Source organism: Mollisia scopiformis, assembly GCF_001500285.1.
Source record: "Mollisia scopiformis unplaced genomic scaffold LY89scaffold_6, whole genome shotgun sequence".
Classification (NCBI taxonomy): domain Eukaryota; kingdom Fungi; phylum Ascomycota; class Leotiomycetes; order Helotiales; family Mollisiaceae; genus Mollisia; species Mollisia scopiformis.
The window spans coordinates 322,142-339,305 of NW_017263586.1; the positions used below are offsets into that span (position 1 = coordinate 322,142).

Consider the following 17,164-nt stretch of genomic DNA (forward strand, 5'->3'; position numbering starts at 1 on the left):
TGTCTACAATGAACCCCATATACACATACAAACTATCCAGGCTGGTAGGTCATCGAGCTAATTTACCTCTGCCATAGATGCTCAAGGAAAGCCAGCCACAATGCGCCCGCCATCCCCACCCCATATAAACACACGTCCCTCCATCCTCAGAGAACGCCAAAGCCAAGGCGGCATGCAGAAACCGAAACACGCTCCATCTCAAATCCATTTCATGCAATCGTGTCGTGTTCATAAGTATCCCAAATTGTTCTCTCCTCCCTCAAAATGCATTTCTTATTGTGTAATCTCCGCAGAGACTTCACCAGTCCATCCTGATCCCAATTGCTTAGCATCATCGTCGCCATGATTTGTCGCAGCTGGAGTCACCGGCGTGATCATGACCTCTGGTGTTGTTCTTTGCGGTTCTAGTAATGTCGTTTGCCTGGCTATCTCACTGTCTCCATTCGCCATATAATGGTTCACATTGTCGACTTTCAGCGTGGCAATGCTTTCTTCCATCCCAGTACTGGTGCCCTCATCCTGACTCGCATGCCGAGATCCCTGACCACCATCACCGAGATGTTCAATGTGCTTGGCAGCGTCCTCTTGGTCTTCTTTACCATCTTCACCAATCATAGCAGCAAGGCTTTGGAAATTGAACATTGATTCTGGACCAGCTCCGCCATTTGCATCATCTGCATTTTCATTCGGGCTTGCCAAATTGGTTCCAGATGCGTTCGGTGAGTCCAGTGTTGACGATGAGCCATGAGTATGAAACTCATTGCGCAGACTGCCAGGTGTTGACTCTACGAACGAAGAGGCTGGAGAGGAAGCATTGCTCATATGACGAAGATGAGACGGTCGGTCTGGAGCCGTTGGTGACGATGAAGTTTGGTGTGAATCACTGATAGCTGCAAGTGTGCTTGTGTCGATGTGACGTGCACCTGGAATACCGCTCGAACTACTAGCAGAACGAGAGAAGTCGATAGGAGCTGAATGACCACGGTCAACGCCCTTTCCTTTGTCACCTGGCGTCTCAGTATCCTCAGGCATAACCTCTCGTTGTAGATTACTGGCACCGCTGTTTCCCCTCCTTCTACCGATACCTGGAAGAAGACTTAGAGCACTCCCACTCGCTGAGCTAGCTCCGCTTCCATACACCCCCTTCTTTTCTTTCTTCTCTCGCTTTTTCTCCTCCTTGGCTTTCTTTTTAGCCTCTTTAGCAGCCTCCTTTTCAGCCTTCTTCTTTCGCTCTTCCTCGGCTGCCAGACTCAACCGGATAGCTTCCATCATCATCATATCTTCGAGATCGTCCATCCGGCTTCGTCTTCTGGCGCCACCGTTCTCTTGTGCCTCTCTCCGCATAAAAGTGATTTGCTCGGATACGCTTCGAGGGGCTCCTGGTTCACCTGTGGTGGGCGAAGGAGTGGCAGCACCACTAGCTCCAGGGCTACTATCATGACGATTTCTCCCAAAACGACTTCTAGAGCCAAAACCAAAGCTTCGAGTGTCTGCAGTACCATTTCCCATCAAGTACGCAGCAGTGTGTAACGCAGTAGCCGCGGCTGACCTTCTCGCAAGATGATTCCTAGCATTCTGCAACTTCGTGTTCCAGTCCGGCCGAACACGATCAGTAGTAATGACTGTTGAAGCATTGGCAGATATCGAGGTTGTACGTCTCTTGTGTGTATTCGGAACTAGATTTGGACCAGCAGAGGAATTGAGTGATGAGGAGGATGACATTGCAGATGCAAAACTGCCCAGGTTGGTCGAATTCGCATATGCAAGGCCTCTTCTAAATGGAGGAGGCTCATAGGTCACACCGAATTCTGGCTGCTGGCAGTATGGACAGCAAGCAGGCTCTGAAACTAGAGCTTCTGCTTCTGCGGTGGTTTCCACTGGAGCAGGGTTCGATGGGTCGTGGTGCTCAGGTGGATGGGGGTCTGGTCGTTTGATCTGCACGAAGCATTCGGAACAAATCGATTGGTCGCAACATCTAGTTCTGTTAAGATATGGAGGGTAGAACAGGAAGCAAATAGGACATTCTGCAGCATCCTTGTACAAGAAGACTTCAATAGCTTGGCCATTCACGAATGGGTCTCTAGGAAGGTGGATCTCGCGAGGGACAATCTCCGAAGAGGATGGATTCTTCGCTGCATTTGTTAAAGAGGCTAGGGTTTTCGATCGCGGCCGGAAGGGTGAGGACGATTGCGCAGATGTTGTTGGAGCTGGAGAGGTGGGTGGACTGGCAAATGCTGGATGGGAAGGAGAAAGTGTAGCGGAAGCTTCGGAACCGACAGAGTAAGATCTGCCTGAGATGGGAACCGTCAAATTTTGCAGATTCTGGTTCGAAGCGTGTGGGGAATCGGTAATAGGACTGAGTAGAAGCTCATCTGGCACTTCATCCGGTGCTGGAATGGGAATACCTCTACCAGCGGCGACCAGTTGATGCTCGGTCCATTCTTCCTTGAAATCATCCAGACCTCTCCAAAATGGTGCTATTCGACGTTCAATCTAGTATCTATTAGCACGGAAGACCCAGCCTACTCTCAGTCCATACATACCATCAATTGTCTAACAATAGGTTTGCTAAAGTCTTCGGTGCCAGTATAAACACCCATTGTGACCAAGTACCCACCATCAACATGTTCTTCCTTTAGACTGCGTTCTCTTTCCTTGATTCTGGCTACCCTCTCCTTTTCCAGCTTCCTTGCCTCCCTTTCTTGCTTCGTCTCTCGTCGCTCGGGGACCTCGCTGGTATGCGAGCTCGATCCAATCCCCAGGAAGGAGAGATCAGGTCTGCTTCCTCTGCCATTTCTCGTAGTATACAAAGTAGGTCGTTCGGTAGGAGATGCTGGACCACTGGTACCGCCGGTTGCATCGGGGTGACGCTGGGATGTTGACAACGGCTCTGGACCCCGCGATTCTTTGGTCGGATTGTTTCCCATTGTACAGAGTAGCGATCCGCAAGTGCCGGATCAACAGGACATTGAGGAACAATAGCAGTAGGATGCGCCGCAGTGGAAAGTGGTGAGACGTAGAGACAGAGGTCGTGGCTGTCTGTCGTGAGATTGACGTGGAGTCGAAGAATTATGCAGGTCTCGTCTCGCCAAGCAAGCGTGGGGAAGAGAGTGTCGTTCAGTGCTCGCCTGAGCCACAACGGGCTCGTGTGATGAAGGAGCAGGGGATGCGGATGCGATGCAATCTTTCTTTTCTGGCAGCAAAAGGGTACAGTAGCATGAATCAGGAGCAATCAGCTTGATGAGGAGTCATCTGGAAACGACGTGCTACACTCCTCTTGCGACGATGCAGGACAAGATGGGCACACCGTTGAGGCGATGAGCGGAGGAGGAAGCAAGATGAAGAGTTGTTGTTGATGATTGTTGAAGTGGGTTTGCAGGATGACGGAGACGACGGCAATGCACGGTCAGAAAGCTCCTCGCTCTGCTTTACTCTCTGCTCTGAATTGGTCCTGGCCTGGCCTGGCTACTGTAGCAGGAGTGGAGTTGGCCGGATATCGGTGGGATCAGTCGCACTTTCCCAAATCAAGTTGCGATTGGCATTTTCATGATTGTGGCCTGACCCTTCTGGGAATTTCTGGACTCGAGACGTCGAATGTAGCCAACCAGTGATTGTTATATTCACACTTCTGGACAGCGCAAAATCCCATCGTCACTAGGCACTTCCAAGAATTCCATACCGGTTTTATATTCACATGTTTTAAGCAGACACACACCAACTACGCGTTCCTCAAGCCACATTTGATGCGAAGCTTATCCTTGCAAGCTTCACGAAGTCCCAGCTCGGCCGGTTTCGAAATGGTGCAAATTCCAGCGGCCATTCTCCCAATAGCCTGAATGTGTCGAAGTCATGTCATGCATACGGAATACTCATCTCAGCTGTTTCCCGTACTGGTTGGCCAAATGCAGACAGCAGCATGACAAAACTGGAGCTTCACGACAAGAGCTTCCCTGCAGGGTTCTCACTCTAGCGCTTTTAGGTGCTGCATTTGTACCTGAGCATTATGCACAACAAACTTTCTTCATCTTTCGACCTGGCATTCACGCCGCAGTTGGAACTATTGAAACATACCATCAGTTTGGTTTAAATATGCCCAGAAAGCTAGCTGCATTCTTCGATTCCCATACTCGGTCTACATCATTGCAGAACTATGGGTTCTAGTCGCGCAGATTCATGAGGCTGGCACTGGCCTGTCGTACCATCACGAGACCATTTCAAAGATAAGAACGACCCCCAACTCAAAATAGCCTACCTTCACAAGCTGGTGATAAGCATTTCGAATGGTTTAGCAATCCACAAAGACATCAGCTGGACATGATTCATATCAAAAGACACTTGTTGAATATATTTTTCTGTCTTCTTTGGAGCCTATCAACCGGAATTCTCAGGTCATATCTTCGTCCTGACCACACCTTTTCCATATCTTGATTTGTGTCATCAGCCTCTGACCATTCAAGCGGGGATATCCAAGACAGTGGTTCATGAAGAGCAGGTCATTCATCAGATAGTCAAAGCCACAAAGGGAATAGTTGGCATTCATGGGCTTTATTTCAGAAAGACAACACCAATCTCCTCTCTTCTCCTTGGTTTTCTCTTCTTTTCTCACCAAGCTTGCTTCTCTATTTTGAATGATCCATCACAGAGGCAATGCTTTGCTCTTCGGCTCAACTCTATTGGATGTCTCCACCTTGGGGAGAGCAAGTCATAAGTTTCTGACGCACAATCGGATTCACCTGGGCATCATGAGCACGCTGGAGGTGTGAAGGTTTTCTAAGCCTACATATATCTCCATATATTTACAGCATATGGCATAGTACGCATCTTCGAATGTCTGAGTAGCGTTCAGTGCGGTGACACATGAATATCTTGTTTGCGGTCCGAAAGTACTCCCACCAACATTTGTTGCTACAAGAGTTGCGTTGTAACCTGAATATATCAGTTCGGAATAGTTCAGTAGGTGAGAGCTCCTACAATCAGCGTTGTAACTCATGCTGTCTAGTAGTCCCTGACAACAACCACCAAAGAATGCACTACCACATGTTGTTGTTCGATTCAAAATTTGTGTACTCTCCCTCTCTGCTACTAGAGCAAGTGCTGAGGCTGCACTCAGCAAGAGAAGAACTAAGCTTTTGATGAACATTTCACGTGATAATGGATAAAACCCGCCCGCTTCCACTACTCAGAAAAGAGCAAAGTAGGCACATATGTATATTTCAGTCCTTCCGGTCAGCATGATGACTGTGATTCCTCGCGGTTTATGCAAAATTGAAAGGGTATGGCTAATATACAGTGAGCTGTTTCAGTCATGAGAAGTGTCGGAAGAGGCTCAATTGATATGCAAGTAGAGCTATTTTCTGTTCTTGGTACCTTGCAAAGGAAGGAGCCTGCCAATGCAGCTGTCCATCCCGAGGTCTGTCATCTACTCTTTTGAAAACGGGAAGTTAATTCTGCGGGGTTCAAACTATTCCATTCAATTAGCCGCCGGAAATGCTACCGAAGATCCTTACCGACATGAAGCTTGAGAGAACTTGTCAGAGATCAGATTGGTTCCTTCCATTACAAGATCACGTCCTCGACACTCTCAAAGGATTTACCACGAACTCCCTTCCACTGGAATGGAGCAGATATAGATCACGTGCAAGCCCCTTTACCCCTGGCATATCCGCTCTTAACCGAGACACGTTCTGACAGTGTTTCTCTTGATTCGACGGGGATTGCGCCATCGGCCGTCGGCGCTTAGATAGATAAGAACGCTGGACCTGGATCAGCAGGGTCCCGACGCTAGAGATTCGAGAACACATCCACAAAAAAAATGTAACAACCCCCTTTTGGATCGTTACGCAAGCAGAAAGAACAATGAAACAAGAATGCTCCATCGTATAACGAGGATCTGTTTCTGCTACGATAAGGATATTCTATGTTTTGTGCAGCTAATTTTGGATTTGAGATGAAGAAAGGGTGGTGAGCATATGGTGACGTCTTTGAGTTGTCCAAAGTTTGGTTAGTTAGATGCTCGTTTAAACCACCCAAACTCAACCGGACTTGAACCATTTTCCTTATTTGTCAACGACTCACAGCACGCAATTGCACGACAACAACCCGATAACTGGTCACCTCGGTCGTAAGAAAATACTCGATATGAATAGATTCCACTGCCAAGGCTGAGGGGCGGCACCTCCCTTGAAACATTGTGTGGGGCATTCAGTCTGATCTACTTTTTATCTTCAACTTGTCGAGCATCGGATTCTTGACGCGAAATCCACACTTCGCAAGATGCTGTAGTTTCACCGCCTTTATATATTGTCCTCCTCTAGCTTCACTCGACTCCGTATACGACTTCTGGAGCTCGAGTTACCACTCTCTATCCCCGAGTCCACACACCTCACCTCGAGTACACCTCAACCTCGAGTATACACACTTCACCTCGACATACAACCTCATTCAAAATGCCACCAACGCAACCACCCCTCTCAACCACCCTCCCTCCTCTCATCTGCGGAACAGCCACCTTCAACAACCTCTACAACCCCTCCATCGCCTCCCTCCCAACCAACACCATCATCTCCTCCGCCCTCGACGCCGGCATCCGCGCCTTCGACACCTCCCCCTACTACGGCCCCTCGGAATCCCTCCTCGGCCAAGCCCTCTCCCAACCCTCCGTCCTCTCCTCCCACCCTCGCTCCTCCTACCACCTCATCACAAAGGTCGGCCGGATCGCCGCCGCCGAGTTCGACTACAGCCCCGAATGGGTCCGCTACTCCGTCTCGCGCAGCCTGCAGCGCCTGCGCACGCAATGGCTCGACGTCGTCTACTGCCACGACGTCGAGTTCGTCACTGCCCCCGAAGTGCTCGCCGCTGTGCGGGAACTGCGCCGCATCCGCGACGAGGAGGGGACGGTTAAGTATATCGGTATATCAGGATACCCTGTCCCTCTGCTCTGCGAACTCGCGGAGCTGGTGGTGCGGGAAACGGGCGAGCCGTTGGATGCGGTGATGTCGTATGCGAATTTCTCGCTGCAGAACACGACGCTGAAGAGTGAGGGGCTGGAGAGGCTGAGGCGGGCGGGCGTGAGTTGTGTTCCTAATGCGTCGATTTTGGGGATGGGGCTTTTGCGGGGGCAGGGCGTGCCGGTTGGTGGGAAGGGGGACTTTCATCCGGCGCCAGAGGGGTTGAGGAGGAGGTGTTTGGAGGCGGCGAAGTGGGTTGAAACGAAAGGGGAGAGGTTGGAGGTGGTTAGTATTAGGTGGGGGCTGGATACTTGGTCGCGAGAAGGTGCTGTGCTGGGTGGTGTTGGCGGTATTGGGGTTAATGTTATGGGGGTGAGCAATTTGGAAGAGTTGGCGGAGACGATGAGGGTATGGAATAGTGTGTTGGATGGGTTGCCCATTGCGGGTCGGAAAGTAGAAGATGGGAAGAAAGAGTGGAGTTTGAAGAGGAAAGACGACGTTGAGGTGTTAGCGAAGGGCGTTTGGAACATCTTGGGAGAGTGGAAGGACTTTGCTTGGCCGAGTCCAGATGAGGGATATGTGAATGTGAGGGCTGTTAAAGGAGTTGTGGACGAAATTGCTCCTTTGCCTGCTGTCAAGGATGACATCTCGAAGAGCAGTAGGTTGTGAGTACAGCGTGGGGAGAAGGCATAGAAAGGCGTTTACAATGCGGTGTTTCACTCTGGCTGCTTGATGCAGAATCAAAAGAAAGTTCAAACAGACGACCATCACATGATGAGTTGCATAGAAAAAGTACCGATGAAGAGAGCAAGTGGTTTTGTTGCTTTATATCTCAATGCTCTGGTGATCCCATGCTCTTTCATATCCTGATCATGCCGCTCGATGCAATGATTCCTGAACTTCATCTAAAGTAATCCCGAAGCTTTTTGTTTCATACTCGAAATGATTCATCTTGTTGTAAGATGTCCATGAAGCTTTTGGTTGAAAGAAGTGAAAAAAAGAGAAATGCCCGAGACGCCATGCAAGATCCATCAAATTCAATTCGTGACATTGACGTGGCCGTTGGTGAAATGCTTGCGTCGCTCTCTGACAGCTGCAGCCAGGTCTTCCAGGACATTGACTGTGGATTCCCAGTTGATGCAAGCATCCGTGATACTGACGCCCTTCTGAAGTCCCGAAGGTCCTTCGGCCGGAACTTTTTGGTTGCCCTCATTGATGTGCGATTCAATCATGACACCAATGATCGAAGTCTCTCCAGCTTTCAATTGGTCTGCAATGACCTTGGCGACCTTGGGTTGATTTCGATGATCTTTGTTCGAGTTACCTGACTCAAATTAGCTGTGCTCCCAAACATCGTACGAGGTGACTCACCATGCGAACAATCGATCATGATGGCTTGCTTCTGTCCCTTCTTCGTCAAAGTCTCCTTCACCGTCTTGACGCTCTCGGCATCGTAGTTTGTGCCCTTGGTACCTCCTCGAAGGATGACGAACCCGTGCTCGTTACCACTGGTGCGGGTGATTGCAGCAAGTCCCTGTTTTGTGACACCCATGAAATGATGTTTGGCAGCAGCAGCACCAATTGCATCAATAGCAACAGTCAAGCTCCCATCTGTTCCGTTCTTGAATCCGACTGGGAAGGACAAACCGGAAGCCAACTCTCGGTGCAACTGTGATTCGGTAGTTCTGGCACCAATAGCTCCGAGAGAAATGAGATCTGCCAGGAATTGAGGCGAGATTGTGTCCAACATTTCGGTTGCAATTGGCATTCCACTGCTTGTGAGGTCGCAGAAAAGTTGTCGACTAATGCGCAGACCCTTGTTGATCTTGAAAGACTCATCGATGTCTGGGTCGTTGATCAATCCCTTCCAACCGACGGTCGTACGAGGCTTTTCGAGGTAGGCTCTCATGATAATGAGGAGATCGTCGGAAAGTTTGTCTGAGAGGGCTTTCAATCGCTCGGCGTACTCGAGAGCCACTGCCGGGTCGTGTAGAGAGCATGGACCGCAGATGACCAGGAGGCGGTCAGATTTGCCCATGATAATCTCGATCGCCTCTCTCCGACCTTGGACGACAGTCTTGAGTGAGGCATGAGTGAGAGGGATTTCGTGAAGAAGCAATTGAGGAGGAATCAAAGGGTCTTGACCCAAGACTACAAACGCAGAAGAATCAGTAAATGTTCGGAAGTTTCTTCCACAGGAAAAAATGGCGGGGTAGAATAAGACTCACTTCTGGTGTCATCAGTGATGACTGGTTGCAAGTCAAGACCTGGCATTTTGAGAGAAGTGAAAGCAAAAGTAAATGTACAGTGAGTTTATGTGGGTGCGAGAGAAAAGGCGTCAGCCAAGAAGGATTTTTGTCTTCTTATATGGTGTGGATGTTGTACGGGTTGGCTCAGAGAACGGATGAAGAAACAATTTTTGGATGTCGCACGGCCAGTTGGAGGGGCAGAATTTGTGACCCGTCAACCAATTCGAGACGCCCTTCATCCCACAAGCCCAAAGCTAATTAGTCCCAAGAAGGAATAGCTCCCGCCACGACAAGGCTAAAATGCACAGGGGTATCACGTGCAATACGGCCGTTGTTGCCTCAGGAGGATTTCGAGAGTTCTCGTCAAGTCGGGGACATTCAAAACACCTCGACCGAGCGTCTGTAACAATCCTGAAACCCACCGCTATCTCACCAGTAGCCATGTGATGGCCGAACCGCTCTCTTAACTCGAAGATATAATCCAGGGTTCTTCCAGGTCACTCTCGCTGAACGCATTTCGCATTAATACATAACACCCTTCCGCCCTCAAACGAAGGACATCGAGCCTTGCCGCGCAACTACGACTTAACTTCAGACGAACGCGATACGACATAGATCTCTCACCACGTCAGTCATTCGAAGAAAGGAACAATATGTTCAGCCTGCAACTTCAGAGTAGGAAGCGCGATAGGGAAGATGATGAGGAGACTATTGCTTCAGGTTTCGGTGAACATAGAACAGTGAGGCTCTCCGAACAGAGAACTTGCTCTCCTAGTATTAACAAGACTCAGAAACGACACATTGCTGCTCTTCCTCACCGACAGTCTCCAAAGCTAGCCCGCCAAGTTTCTCCTATCTTCAACTACAGCTCGAATTACACTTCCCAACCTCTGCCTCCCACCATTACTCCCGCTGACTCGGACTCGGAGGATGTTGCGGCTGCAGCGGAACCAAGATCCTTTTTTTCACCTTACTCCTCTTCTCCCACCACTGCAACCCTTACGCAAAGTGGGTCCCCATCGCCTTTCTTGGATGTTGATGGTCCACAGAGCTCGCAGTCAACTCAAGGGAGCATGCTATCAACTCAGATGTCCGATGCCCCTAGTTATTCTGACGATTTCGAGATGACGGACTCCTTCCATCTCTCACCTGGCCCTTTCCACAATGATCCATCTTCGAGCATATCGGGTAGAATTCCTACGCCGATTCATAGCTCTTTTGCTCCCTTCATCCGGTCCGAGAAATCCACGATGCACCACGACAGTGACTTCGCAGACGACGAAGCTATGGTCGATCGATTCAGGCGTGGTCGACGACTTCCAAGTCCTATAAGCGAAGGAGAAATGAGTCCTAGCATCATCATTGATGGAGTTCATGATATGCAAGTGGATGTTGACAATCCTCACCAGGAGCCGGACAAGGAAACGCCTACCAAGAAGGGCCACCAAAGGTCGAAGCATAGCCTTAGGCAATGGACTGGATTTGGTCATGATATGCATGGCAATGGTGGCGGTACCATCAAGAGAAGCTTTAGCATGGGATATAGAGCTGATTGTGAGAAATGTCGTATGAAGGTTCCTGGACACTTCTCACATATTATTACGTACTAGTGGTATTATTACCTACGATATTGGTGTCCTGACAGTGGGAGCAGAATGATAGCATTTCAGCGAGCATGGCGTTCGGGCAAGGTTTATTACTACTGGCTCTTTATGTAGAGCTTTCAAAACCGTGTCAAATGGTCTTTATTTGCTAATGAAAATTCTTACCAAAGAGACTTTTCACTTGCATCTCGGTTGAGGAGGTGGTAAACACAAAGTGAAGCGGAGAAATAAGCTTAAAGGAAGTGCTTCATAGCCTTGCTAGTATTCAGTGCTCCACACATTGTTTGCGTTCCTGGAAATGCCAGATCTCAATGACGGGAACCTGCATAGAAGAAACTCGATGGGCTTCTCCTCGCCAATTAAAGTTCTGCGCCTGAACACTTACCCGCTGTCACCTCATCTTTCAGATTTTTGTTGCACGTCTCTCTTCCGCCCTTTTTCTATGTCCCTTTGGCCTGCGACCCAAGGTGCGGAACCGGCAGAGAATAAACCTGTTCTTACTCAGGCCTTGAAGCTGTTCGCTGAGATTCGTCTATCTCCCAAGATGATGGTCGACTCAAGAAGTTTGATTCGAATTTCTGCTGAGCTAAATTATCTGAATCTATGAGAAGTTAAGTTCGGAGCAAGGGGTAGGGAAGTTGATGCTGCATGTGAACGACGTGGAAACCTTCATTCAGTCAAGCGACCTCGGCATGGGATCGAGAGAACTGCCTCCTTGCCTCAGTTGGACATTGGCTTCATGCTCGCAGAGTTTTGTCGCACGTCGCAAGCTTCCCCGACCGGGAAACGAGAGACTTTCGGCCAGGAAGATGGTATCGGGAGACTGAGAGGGCTATCTGAGAGCTTCACCTAGCGAGAGAGTTGCCCGTGATGCAGAGGCCCGTCAAAACCGAGGGCGTGGTTAGATGTTTTAGGTTACCAGTGTTGAGATAACGTCAAACGGTACTCCTGAGGAAGTTCGATGGAGTGAAGTCGTGAATATATATATTTCAACCATTTAATATAAACATTAGGGAGCTTTGGGAAAGACGTCCGAAAGCAACGTTCCAGTAGCGGGGAGCCAATAGAATCGTTGACTGCAGAGATCACGACCCGACCTTGGGGAAACATTCAACTTTTACCTTGTCGTTGTACAACGTTTGAGGAACAAGTCTTCCTTTCCATCCTTTCTCTCTCTCGGAATCATCACGAGGACGTTCATCCCATTCCAAACACCCAGATATCTGTTGCACGTCGACCGGAATCCTTATCCACACTTCCTGCTTCCGCAAAAGTCCCAAAACGGGTTTCCTACAGCGGAAAAGACGTTCCGCATTTCATCTAAACTCCTTCCGTCGTCATACATCCAAAGACTTATGCACTCGTTTCATTTTCCACGAATCTTTTCCCAGTGTGCTGTGCCTGAACGATGCGGAGGCTTGCTCTACGGCGCCGTAGATCTCTAGTCGTTGGATTGCTGCTGCCCGATGCAGCATATCATCAAATGATTCGGGCACGGAGCAGAACGATTGCTGAGCCCAGAACACTCTCACCGCAGCAAGATACGGTAGATACATCTTGGACTCTGATCTACAGGAGAACATCGTTTCGAGGCGAATAGGTTAATGCTCATGCTCGTTCTTACAGTGCTTAAACTTTGTGTGACGGCGGGAACAGACATTTTTTCCCCTTCGAGCCGTCTGCAGTTCCGAGAACTGGGTGCATCTTTCAGCCGTACCCGCAGCGATAACAGCTGCATATTTCAACATGCACGAAATGGATTTCGTGCCTCTTCATTACTGATAAACACGTTCCTTGGGTCAGATCAATCAATGCTACGCGCCACAAACTTCTGCCTTGGCTTTGCTCAGCATAGCCGCCTTCAAGATCCTATGCTTCGAACCCTGTAGACAGCATCAATCAGGAAAGTATGGAAAGTCATGGTCCGTTGCGATTTGCAACAGAAAGCACATTGATTTTATTCTCGTCTCGCTGAGATCTATATCTCAGAAATAGTCCGCCTTGGCAGTTTCTACCATGCTCAAGTGGGGATGGCTTCATCTCAACACTTCCCTCTCATATCAAAGACGTGGAAGGCGTCTCTCCGTGCGATGTGCAACAGAGAGGTTCATATTTGATAATTTTCGTTCTTCCATCGACTTGCTGTGTCTTTGATTTAAGTTCATAAACTTAATGTCATCATAGACTTTCGTTTCGGCCGGGATGGGGGAATTCTTTCCTCCGTTCGACGTGCAACAGAATGTTTGCCATGTTCACTTGGCACCATCAATCGCTAGCAATATTCCTCGAGATGATTCAACATCTTCCTTTGGAGTCTCACCAGCTCGAGTTCATCGATCGTTAACTTCCCCTCTTTGGTACTCGTCGTACTGGTTGCCGCCTCTGCCTTTGTTGTTGGTCTGACTAAGTCTGACCTAGTCCCAAAGAAAGGAATGCCCAAGCTACGAAGCCTGCTGCTCATTTCTCGAGTCATCTCCGTCTGGGCTTTGTATACCTTCATGTCGAAAGTAACGAGTTCTCTAGCAAGTTCTTCCGGGGTGGTATTGGATTCACCGGCCATCACAGTACCCCCAACAGCCTTCCTGGACAGAATCAGGTACATGTACATCACGTTCATAAGGCCAATACTTACAATGCCTCATCTATTTGCTTCTGGCCTTCCTTCCTGGCTTTTTGCTTCTCGATCAGAGCTTCTCGGCCCTTGAACCATTGCAACTCATGCTCATTCTGGACCTTGATCATCTGAACAGAATAATTAGCAAACTTCGACTCACAACCCTGGACATCGAATTACTTACTCGTTGAACTTCTTGAACAATGATTATTTTATTTTTGCTTAGAACATCCGTCACACAATGTAATCCTTCCTTCCAATCAATAATAGTCGTAGGATCAACATGGTTCTTTGGAGAACCTGGTGGTGTGGTTGACCGTGATATTTGTGGATGTTGCTGTCTGGGCCATGGTTGAGCGGGCGGTTGGTGGTTTTGAATTGTTGGTTGATATGGAGGAACTTCAGCCTGTGGTTTTGCTTGGAATTGCGGTTGCGCTTGTTGAGGTTGCTGTGTTTGATTCGGGGGTGAAAGAGCAGCTAAAGTTCTCAAGATTGTGGCCAGATCTGGCGTTTGCGCCTCATCATTCGAAGTCATGCCGAGATCGTCAATCTCCAAGTGTACTTTGTCACCAAGTCGCAAGATTTTCCCTGATGTAATATGACCTGTCAATGGTCAAACGAGACAAGGCTCGAAGGACCCTCTTCAATGACTGCTCAAAGAGCTAAAGACTCCTGAAATAAACTAGATGCGACTTTTATGATACCAAAAGAAGGAAAGAAAGGTCGTGGTCGGGCTTGGTTCCCTCCATGCTCGGCTCTTTCCGCTGATGCACGCTAAAGAATCTCGAGCTTGATTGGAACATCAAAAAATCTCCTGATATCATCTCCAGATGTAAATGCCAGGACATAATTCCCTCTACGAATCCCTTCTTTTATCTAGCATCCTAAGTGATTCCTCGTCACCATGCCACGATCTGCAACGGATGCTACGCGCTTTACATCCACGACTCCCTATGCCTCCGCGAAACCGCCACCTTCAGCAGTAAATCTGCAATCGAAAACAGCTCCACCACAGCAAAAGAGCAAGGGACCGGTTGGGGAAACACCACAAGAAAAGATTAGAAGACTCAGAGCTGCGGCTGATAGGGCGAGAGATGCGCAGGTGACGACCTTTGATAAGATTGTTATTAGGGGAAGAGTATGGGCCGATCGAGCGCATCGATTTACGGCTCTGAGCTTGATCGGAGCTACTTGTATGTTGTTTCTACCTTCTTCACCCCCGAGACTACTCAATTGAGCTCAAGAATAAAGACTGCAAATGATGACAAGTTTGTGGGAATAGTTGTTGCTGGAGGTGTTACTGTATACACATTCTGGGATATGATTGTCTATAATCGAAAGAAACGGGCCCAATTCTACCAAGAACAGAAAGCGAAGCAACAATCTGCCGTTCATGATGCTAGAGAGGCAATAGCAGCTGGAACAGCGACAGAAGCGCAGATCAACTTCATAAAGATGGAAGACGACTACCAGTCCAAGGTAGATGCCGCAAAAAAGAAGAAAGCAGAGCCAGGTCCTGTAAGAAAAGCGAGGGATTGGCTATTCGAAGGCTTGAAGAAAGAGGAGCAGGGCAAAGATGTGGGCACCAGTGAAAGAAGATTAGGTTATGAGGCTCTGAGTGAAGAGGACGACAGTATGGGTGAGAGGGAGAGCGACATTGTTAGGGCACTGGAAGACAAGAAAATTGCCATCACAGAGAAGGCCAAGCACGCATTTGCACAAGAACGACACTTAGAAAGGACTGGAGGGCCATTGGACCGAATAGGAACTGCTACCGAAACTTCTGTGGTGGTGGCGTCGGCAACACAAGATCAACCAAAATCTAAAAGTTGGAGTTCATGGATAATGGGACGATGATAATTAGACCCGTGTACATTCCAGATGTAAGACTGTATTTTATGGGAAGAGGTTTTTGCATTGGATGGGCGTTGTTCTGATCTCGGCTCCTGTATAATGGAGGTCTTCTACCAAATTCAATACTCGACTTCTCTGAACTATCCTTTTGAGATGGCAGCTCAACATGAAGATTCTGATTCTTTCAATCCTTAAGAGCAGCAGGTAAGCAATCTGGATAGGTAGAATTTCTCATTGCCCCCCTTTCGATTGGGCATTCTCCAGGTCTCATCAAGGAATCAGTCTTCCATGTCCACCCAGACCACCCTTTCGAAAAGCCTCTAATTTCCAACACTCATCCACAATCCCTTTCACGAGCGGCCATTTCTCGATCTCAAGCCCAACTCTTAAAGCGCCTTGCACAGCAGGTACAAGAAACACATCCGCAAGTGTCACCTCGTCACCAACACTATACCTCCACATCCTGGCAGCTTTCCCATCCACCTTCCTCCCCCTCTCCAAAAACTCCTCGTAAACCCCAAGGCCACGCTCATAAACCCACTGTGCCCATCTTTTGCCGTCACCTCCAAACTCCTCCCCAATCCTCTTCCTTACCCTTGAACTCTGTGGCGGTTGAATATCACATGCCACCAAACTCACTAACTCCATAACCCTAGCTCTTTCTTTCCATTTCTCCTTCCCAACCGGGACCAGCGGTAGATCAGGGAAGTGGGATTCTAGGAAGTCAATAATAGCGGGTGACTGTGTGATTGTAAAGCTTTCAGAAGCAGTTTCGACGACTAGAGAGGGGACGCTGCCGTTGGGGTTGACGGAGAGGTAGTCTGGAGATGTTTGTTGTGAGGTGGTGAAGTCTATGGTGTGGTGCGTTAGAGGGATGGATTTTAGGTGTGAGATGATCCGGATTCGGGCGCTGCAGCCGGAGAAGGGTGCGGTGTAGAGGTGGAGGGCTTTGAAAGGGTAGCGTAGAGATGCCATTTGTGTTGAAGTAAAGTATATTCTAGTTTTGCTAACTCAGCAGTTGGAGATGAGATAATGGTTATAACGGGAACCTATCAGATGTTGTGAGCTCGACCCAATTTCGGATATCGACTTGAGCATTGAGTTTAACTTTAAAGCACTTGAGTATGGAGATATGTTACAAAGAAATAAGATGAGTGAGATGCGGGGAAAAGCTTTTACCTAGGTAATGGAAGCCTGTCACATGAGTGTGGTGAGAATGAAAATTTGGATGAAATATCACAAGTTCAAAGTTTTGACATCAATAGTAAACCATAACATCATAGATTGTCAATCGCCATAGAGAAGTCTTAACTATAGTAATAAATTCTGCGATATAAAGACTGCCTAGGTAGCTTGTAATCGAAGCTAGCACTTGGAGAAAAGTAGCTGGTTCAATTTAATTTGAAAAATGAGAAGAGCCACTCGAGATTATATAGATCCCACACTACAAGAGTACAATAGAGACTTGTTGTGTTAAGTAAGAAGCAAGGCCGAAAGCTACACATATGAGTAGACGAGAAGCAAGACAACTTCACTGAAATGTAAATCTCCAACAGAAGCAAACATATGATTCTACTTCCGATGACGAGACGAATGAAAGTCCCCAACGACAAAAATTCCACTACATAGTTTCTACTAGATTTAGAGAAGGGAAAGCAGTAGAGAACGCTGTAGCGACTTGAGGCAGCCGATAAAAGTCTAGATTGTGGATGCAATAGTTTTATGCAGTATTTATGCAGCTACTTGGATCGACACAAGCGCGCTAGCGATCAGCTCAGAACTGATATTCCCGCCAGCTCCAATCTCTCAAGCTTTGTCAAACATTAATGAATATTGTTTCATACAGAATTCTTGAAAATGTGAATATATCATTGACTCTGAAGCTTAAATACATAA

General features: G+C 48.2%; 8 protein-coding genes across 8 annotated transcripts; 3 read left to right on the forward strand and 5 right to left on the reverse strand.

The window, feature by feature from the left end:
- Window positions 1-273: 273 nt before the first annotated feature.
- LY89DRAFT_666037 (uncharacterized protein) lies at window positions 274-2,927 on the reverse strand (the record flags this gene model as incomplete). The annotated part of the gene is made up of 2 exons (XM_018212882.1): window positions 274-2,493; window positions 2,544-2,927. The coding sequence occupies 2 exons, from the start codon at window positions 2,925-2,927 to the stop codon at window positions 274-276; spliced, it is 2,604 nt and encodes an 867-aa protein (XP_018074706.1).
- Window positions 2,928-4,662: 1,735 nt separating this feature from the next.
- On the reverse strand, window positions 4,663-5,564 carry LY89DRAFT_682102 (uncharacterized protein). Its single transcript, XM_018214441.1, has 3 exons — window positions 4,972-5,564; window positions 4,781-4,926; window positions 4,663-4,733 (listed from the first exon to the last, which is right to left on the reverse strand). The coding sequence occupies exons 1-3, from the start codon at window positions 5,138-5,140 to the stop codon at window positions 4,671-4,673; spliced, it is 378 nt and encodes a 125-aa protein (XP_018074707.1). The 5' UTR covers window positions 5,141-5,564; the 3' UTR covers window positions 4,663-4,670.
- Window positions 5,565-6,154: 590 nt separating this feature from the next.
- On the forward strand, window positions 6,155-7,634 carry LY89DRAFT_779134 (Aldo/keto reductase). The gene has a single exon (XM_018222272.1). The coding sequence runs from the start codon at window positions 6,447-6,449 to the stop codon at window positions 7,614-7,616; it is 1,170 nt and encodes a 389-aa protein (XP_018074708.1). The 5' UTR covers window positions 6,155-6,446; the 3' UTR covers window positions 7,617-7,634.
- Window positions 7,635-7,734: 100 nt separating this feature from the next.
- LY89DRAFT_639830 (phospho-2-dehydro-3-deoxyheptonate aldolase-like protein) lies at window positions 7,735-9,383 on the reverse strand. The gene is made up of 3 exons (XM_018211638.1): window positions 9,176-9,383; window positions 8,319-9,098; window positions 7,735-8,271 (listed from the first exon to the last, which is right to left on the reverse strand). Exons 1-3 carry the CDS (start codon window positions 9,219-9,221, stop codon window positions 7,985-7,987), a joined length of 1,113 nt encoding a protein of 370 aa, XP_018074709.1. The 5' UTR covers window positions 9,222-9,383; the 3' UTR covers window positions 7,735-7,984.
- Window positions 9,384-9,572: 189 nt separating this feature from the next.
- LY89DRAFT_639833 (uncharacterized protein) lies at window positions 9,573-11,073 on the forward strand. The gene is made up of 2 exons (XM_018211639.1): window positions 9,573-9,936; window positions 9,988-11,073. The coding sequence occupies exons 1-2, from the start codon at window positions 9,850-9,852 to the stop codon at window positions 10,804-10,806; spliced, it is 906 nt and encodes a 301-aa protein (XP_018074710.1). The 5' UTR covers window positions 9,573-9,849; the 3' UTR covers window positions 10,807-11,073.
- A 1,999-nt stretch (window positions 11,074-13,072) lies between these two features.
- Window positions 13,073-13,949, reverse strand: LY89DRAFT_730403 (uncharacterized protein; the record flags this gene model as incomplete). The annotated part of the gene is made up of 3 exons (XM_018219472.1): window positions 13,073-13,382; window positions 13,433-13,542; window positions 13,599-13,949. The coding sequence occupies 3 exons, from the start codon at window positions 13,947-13,949 to the stop codon at window positions 13,073-13,075; spliced, it is 771 nt and encodes a 256-aa protein (XP_018074711.1).
- A 369-nt stretch (window positions 13,950-14,318) lies between these two features.
- LY89DRAFT_578692 (uncharacterized protein) lies at window positions 14,319-15,271 on the forward strand (the record flags this gene model as incomplete). Its single annotated transcript, XM_018208960.1, has 3 exons — window positions 14,319-14,396; window positions 14,430-14,607; window positions 14,697-15,271. 3 exons carry the CDS (start codon window positions 14,319-14,321, stop codon window positions 15,269-15,271), a joined length of 831 nt encoding a protein of 276 aa, XP_018074712.1.
- Window positions 15,272-15,568: 297 nt separating this feature from the next.
- On the reverse strand, window positions 15,569-16,207 carry LY89DRAFT_541539 (glutathione S-transferase; the record flags this gene model as incomplete). Its single annotated transcript, XM_018208183.1, has 1 exon — window positions 15,569-16,207. A coding segment is annotated over one exon (639 nt), but the record flags the coding sequence as incomplete, so codon positions are not given.
- Window positions 16,208-17,164: the final 957 nt, after the last annotated feature.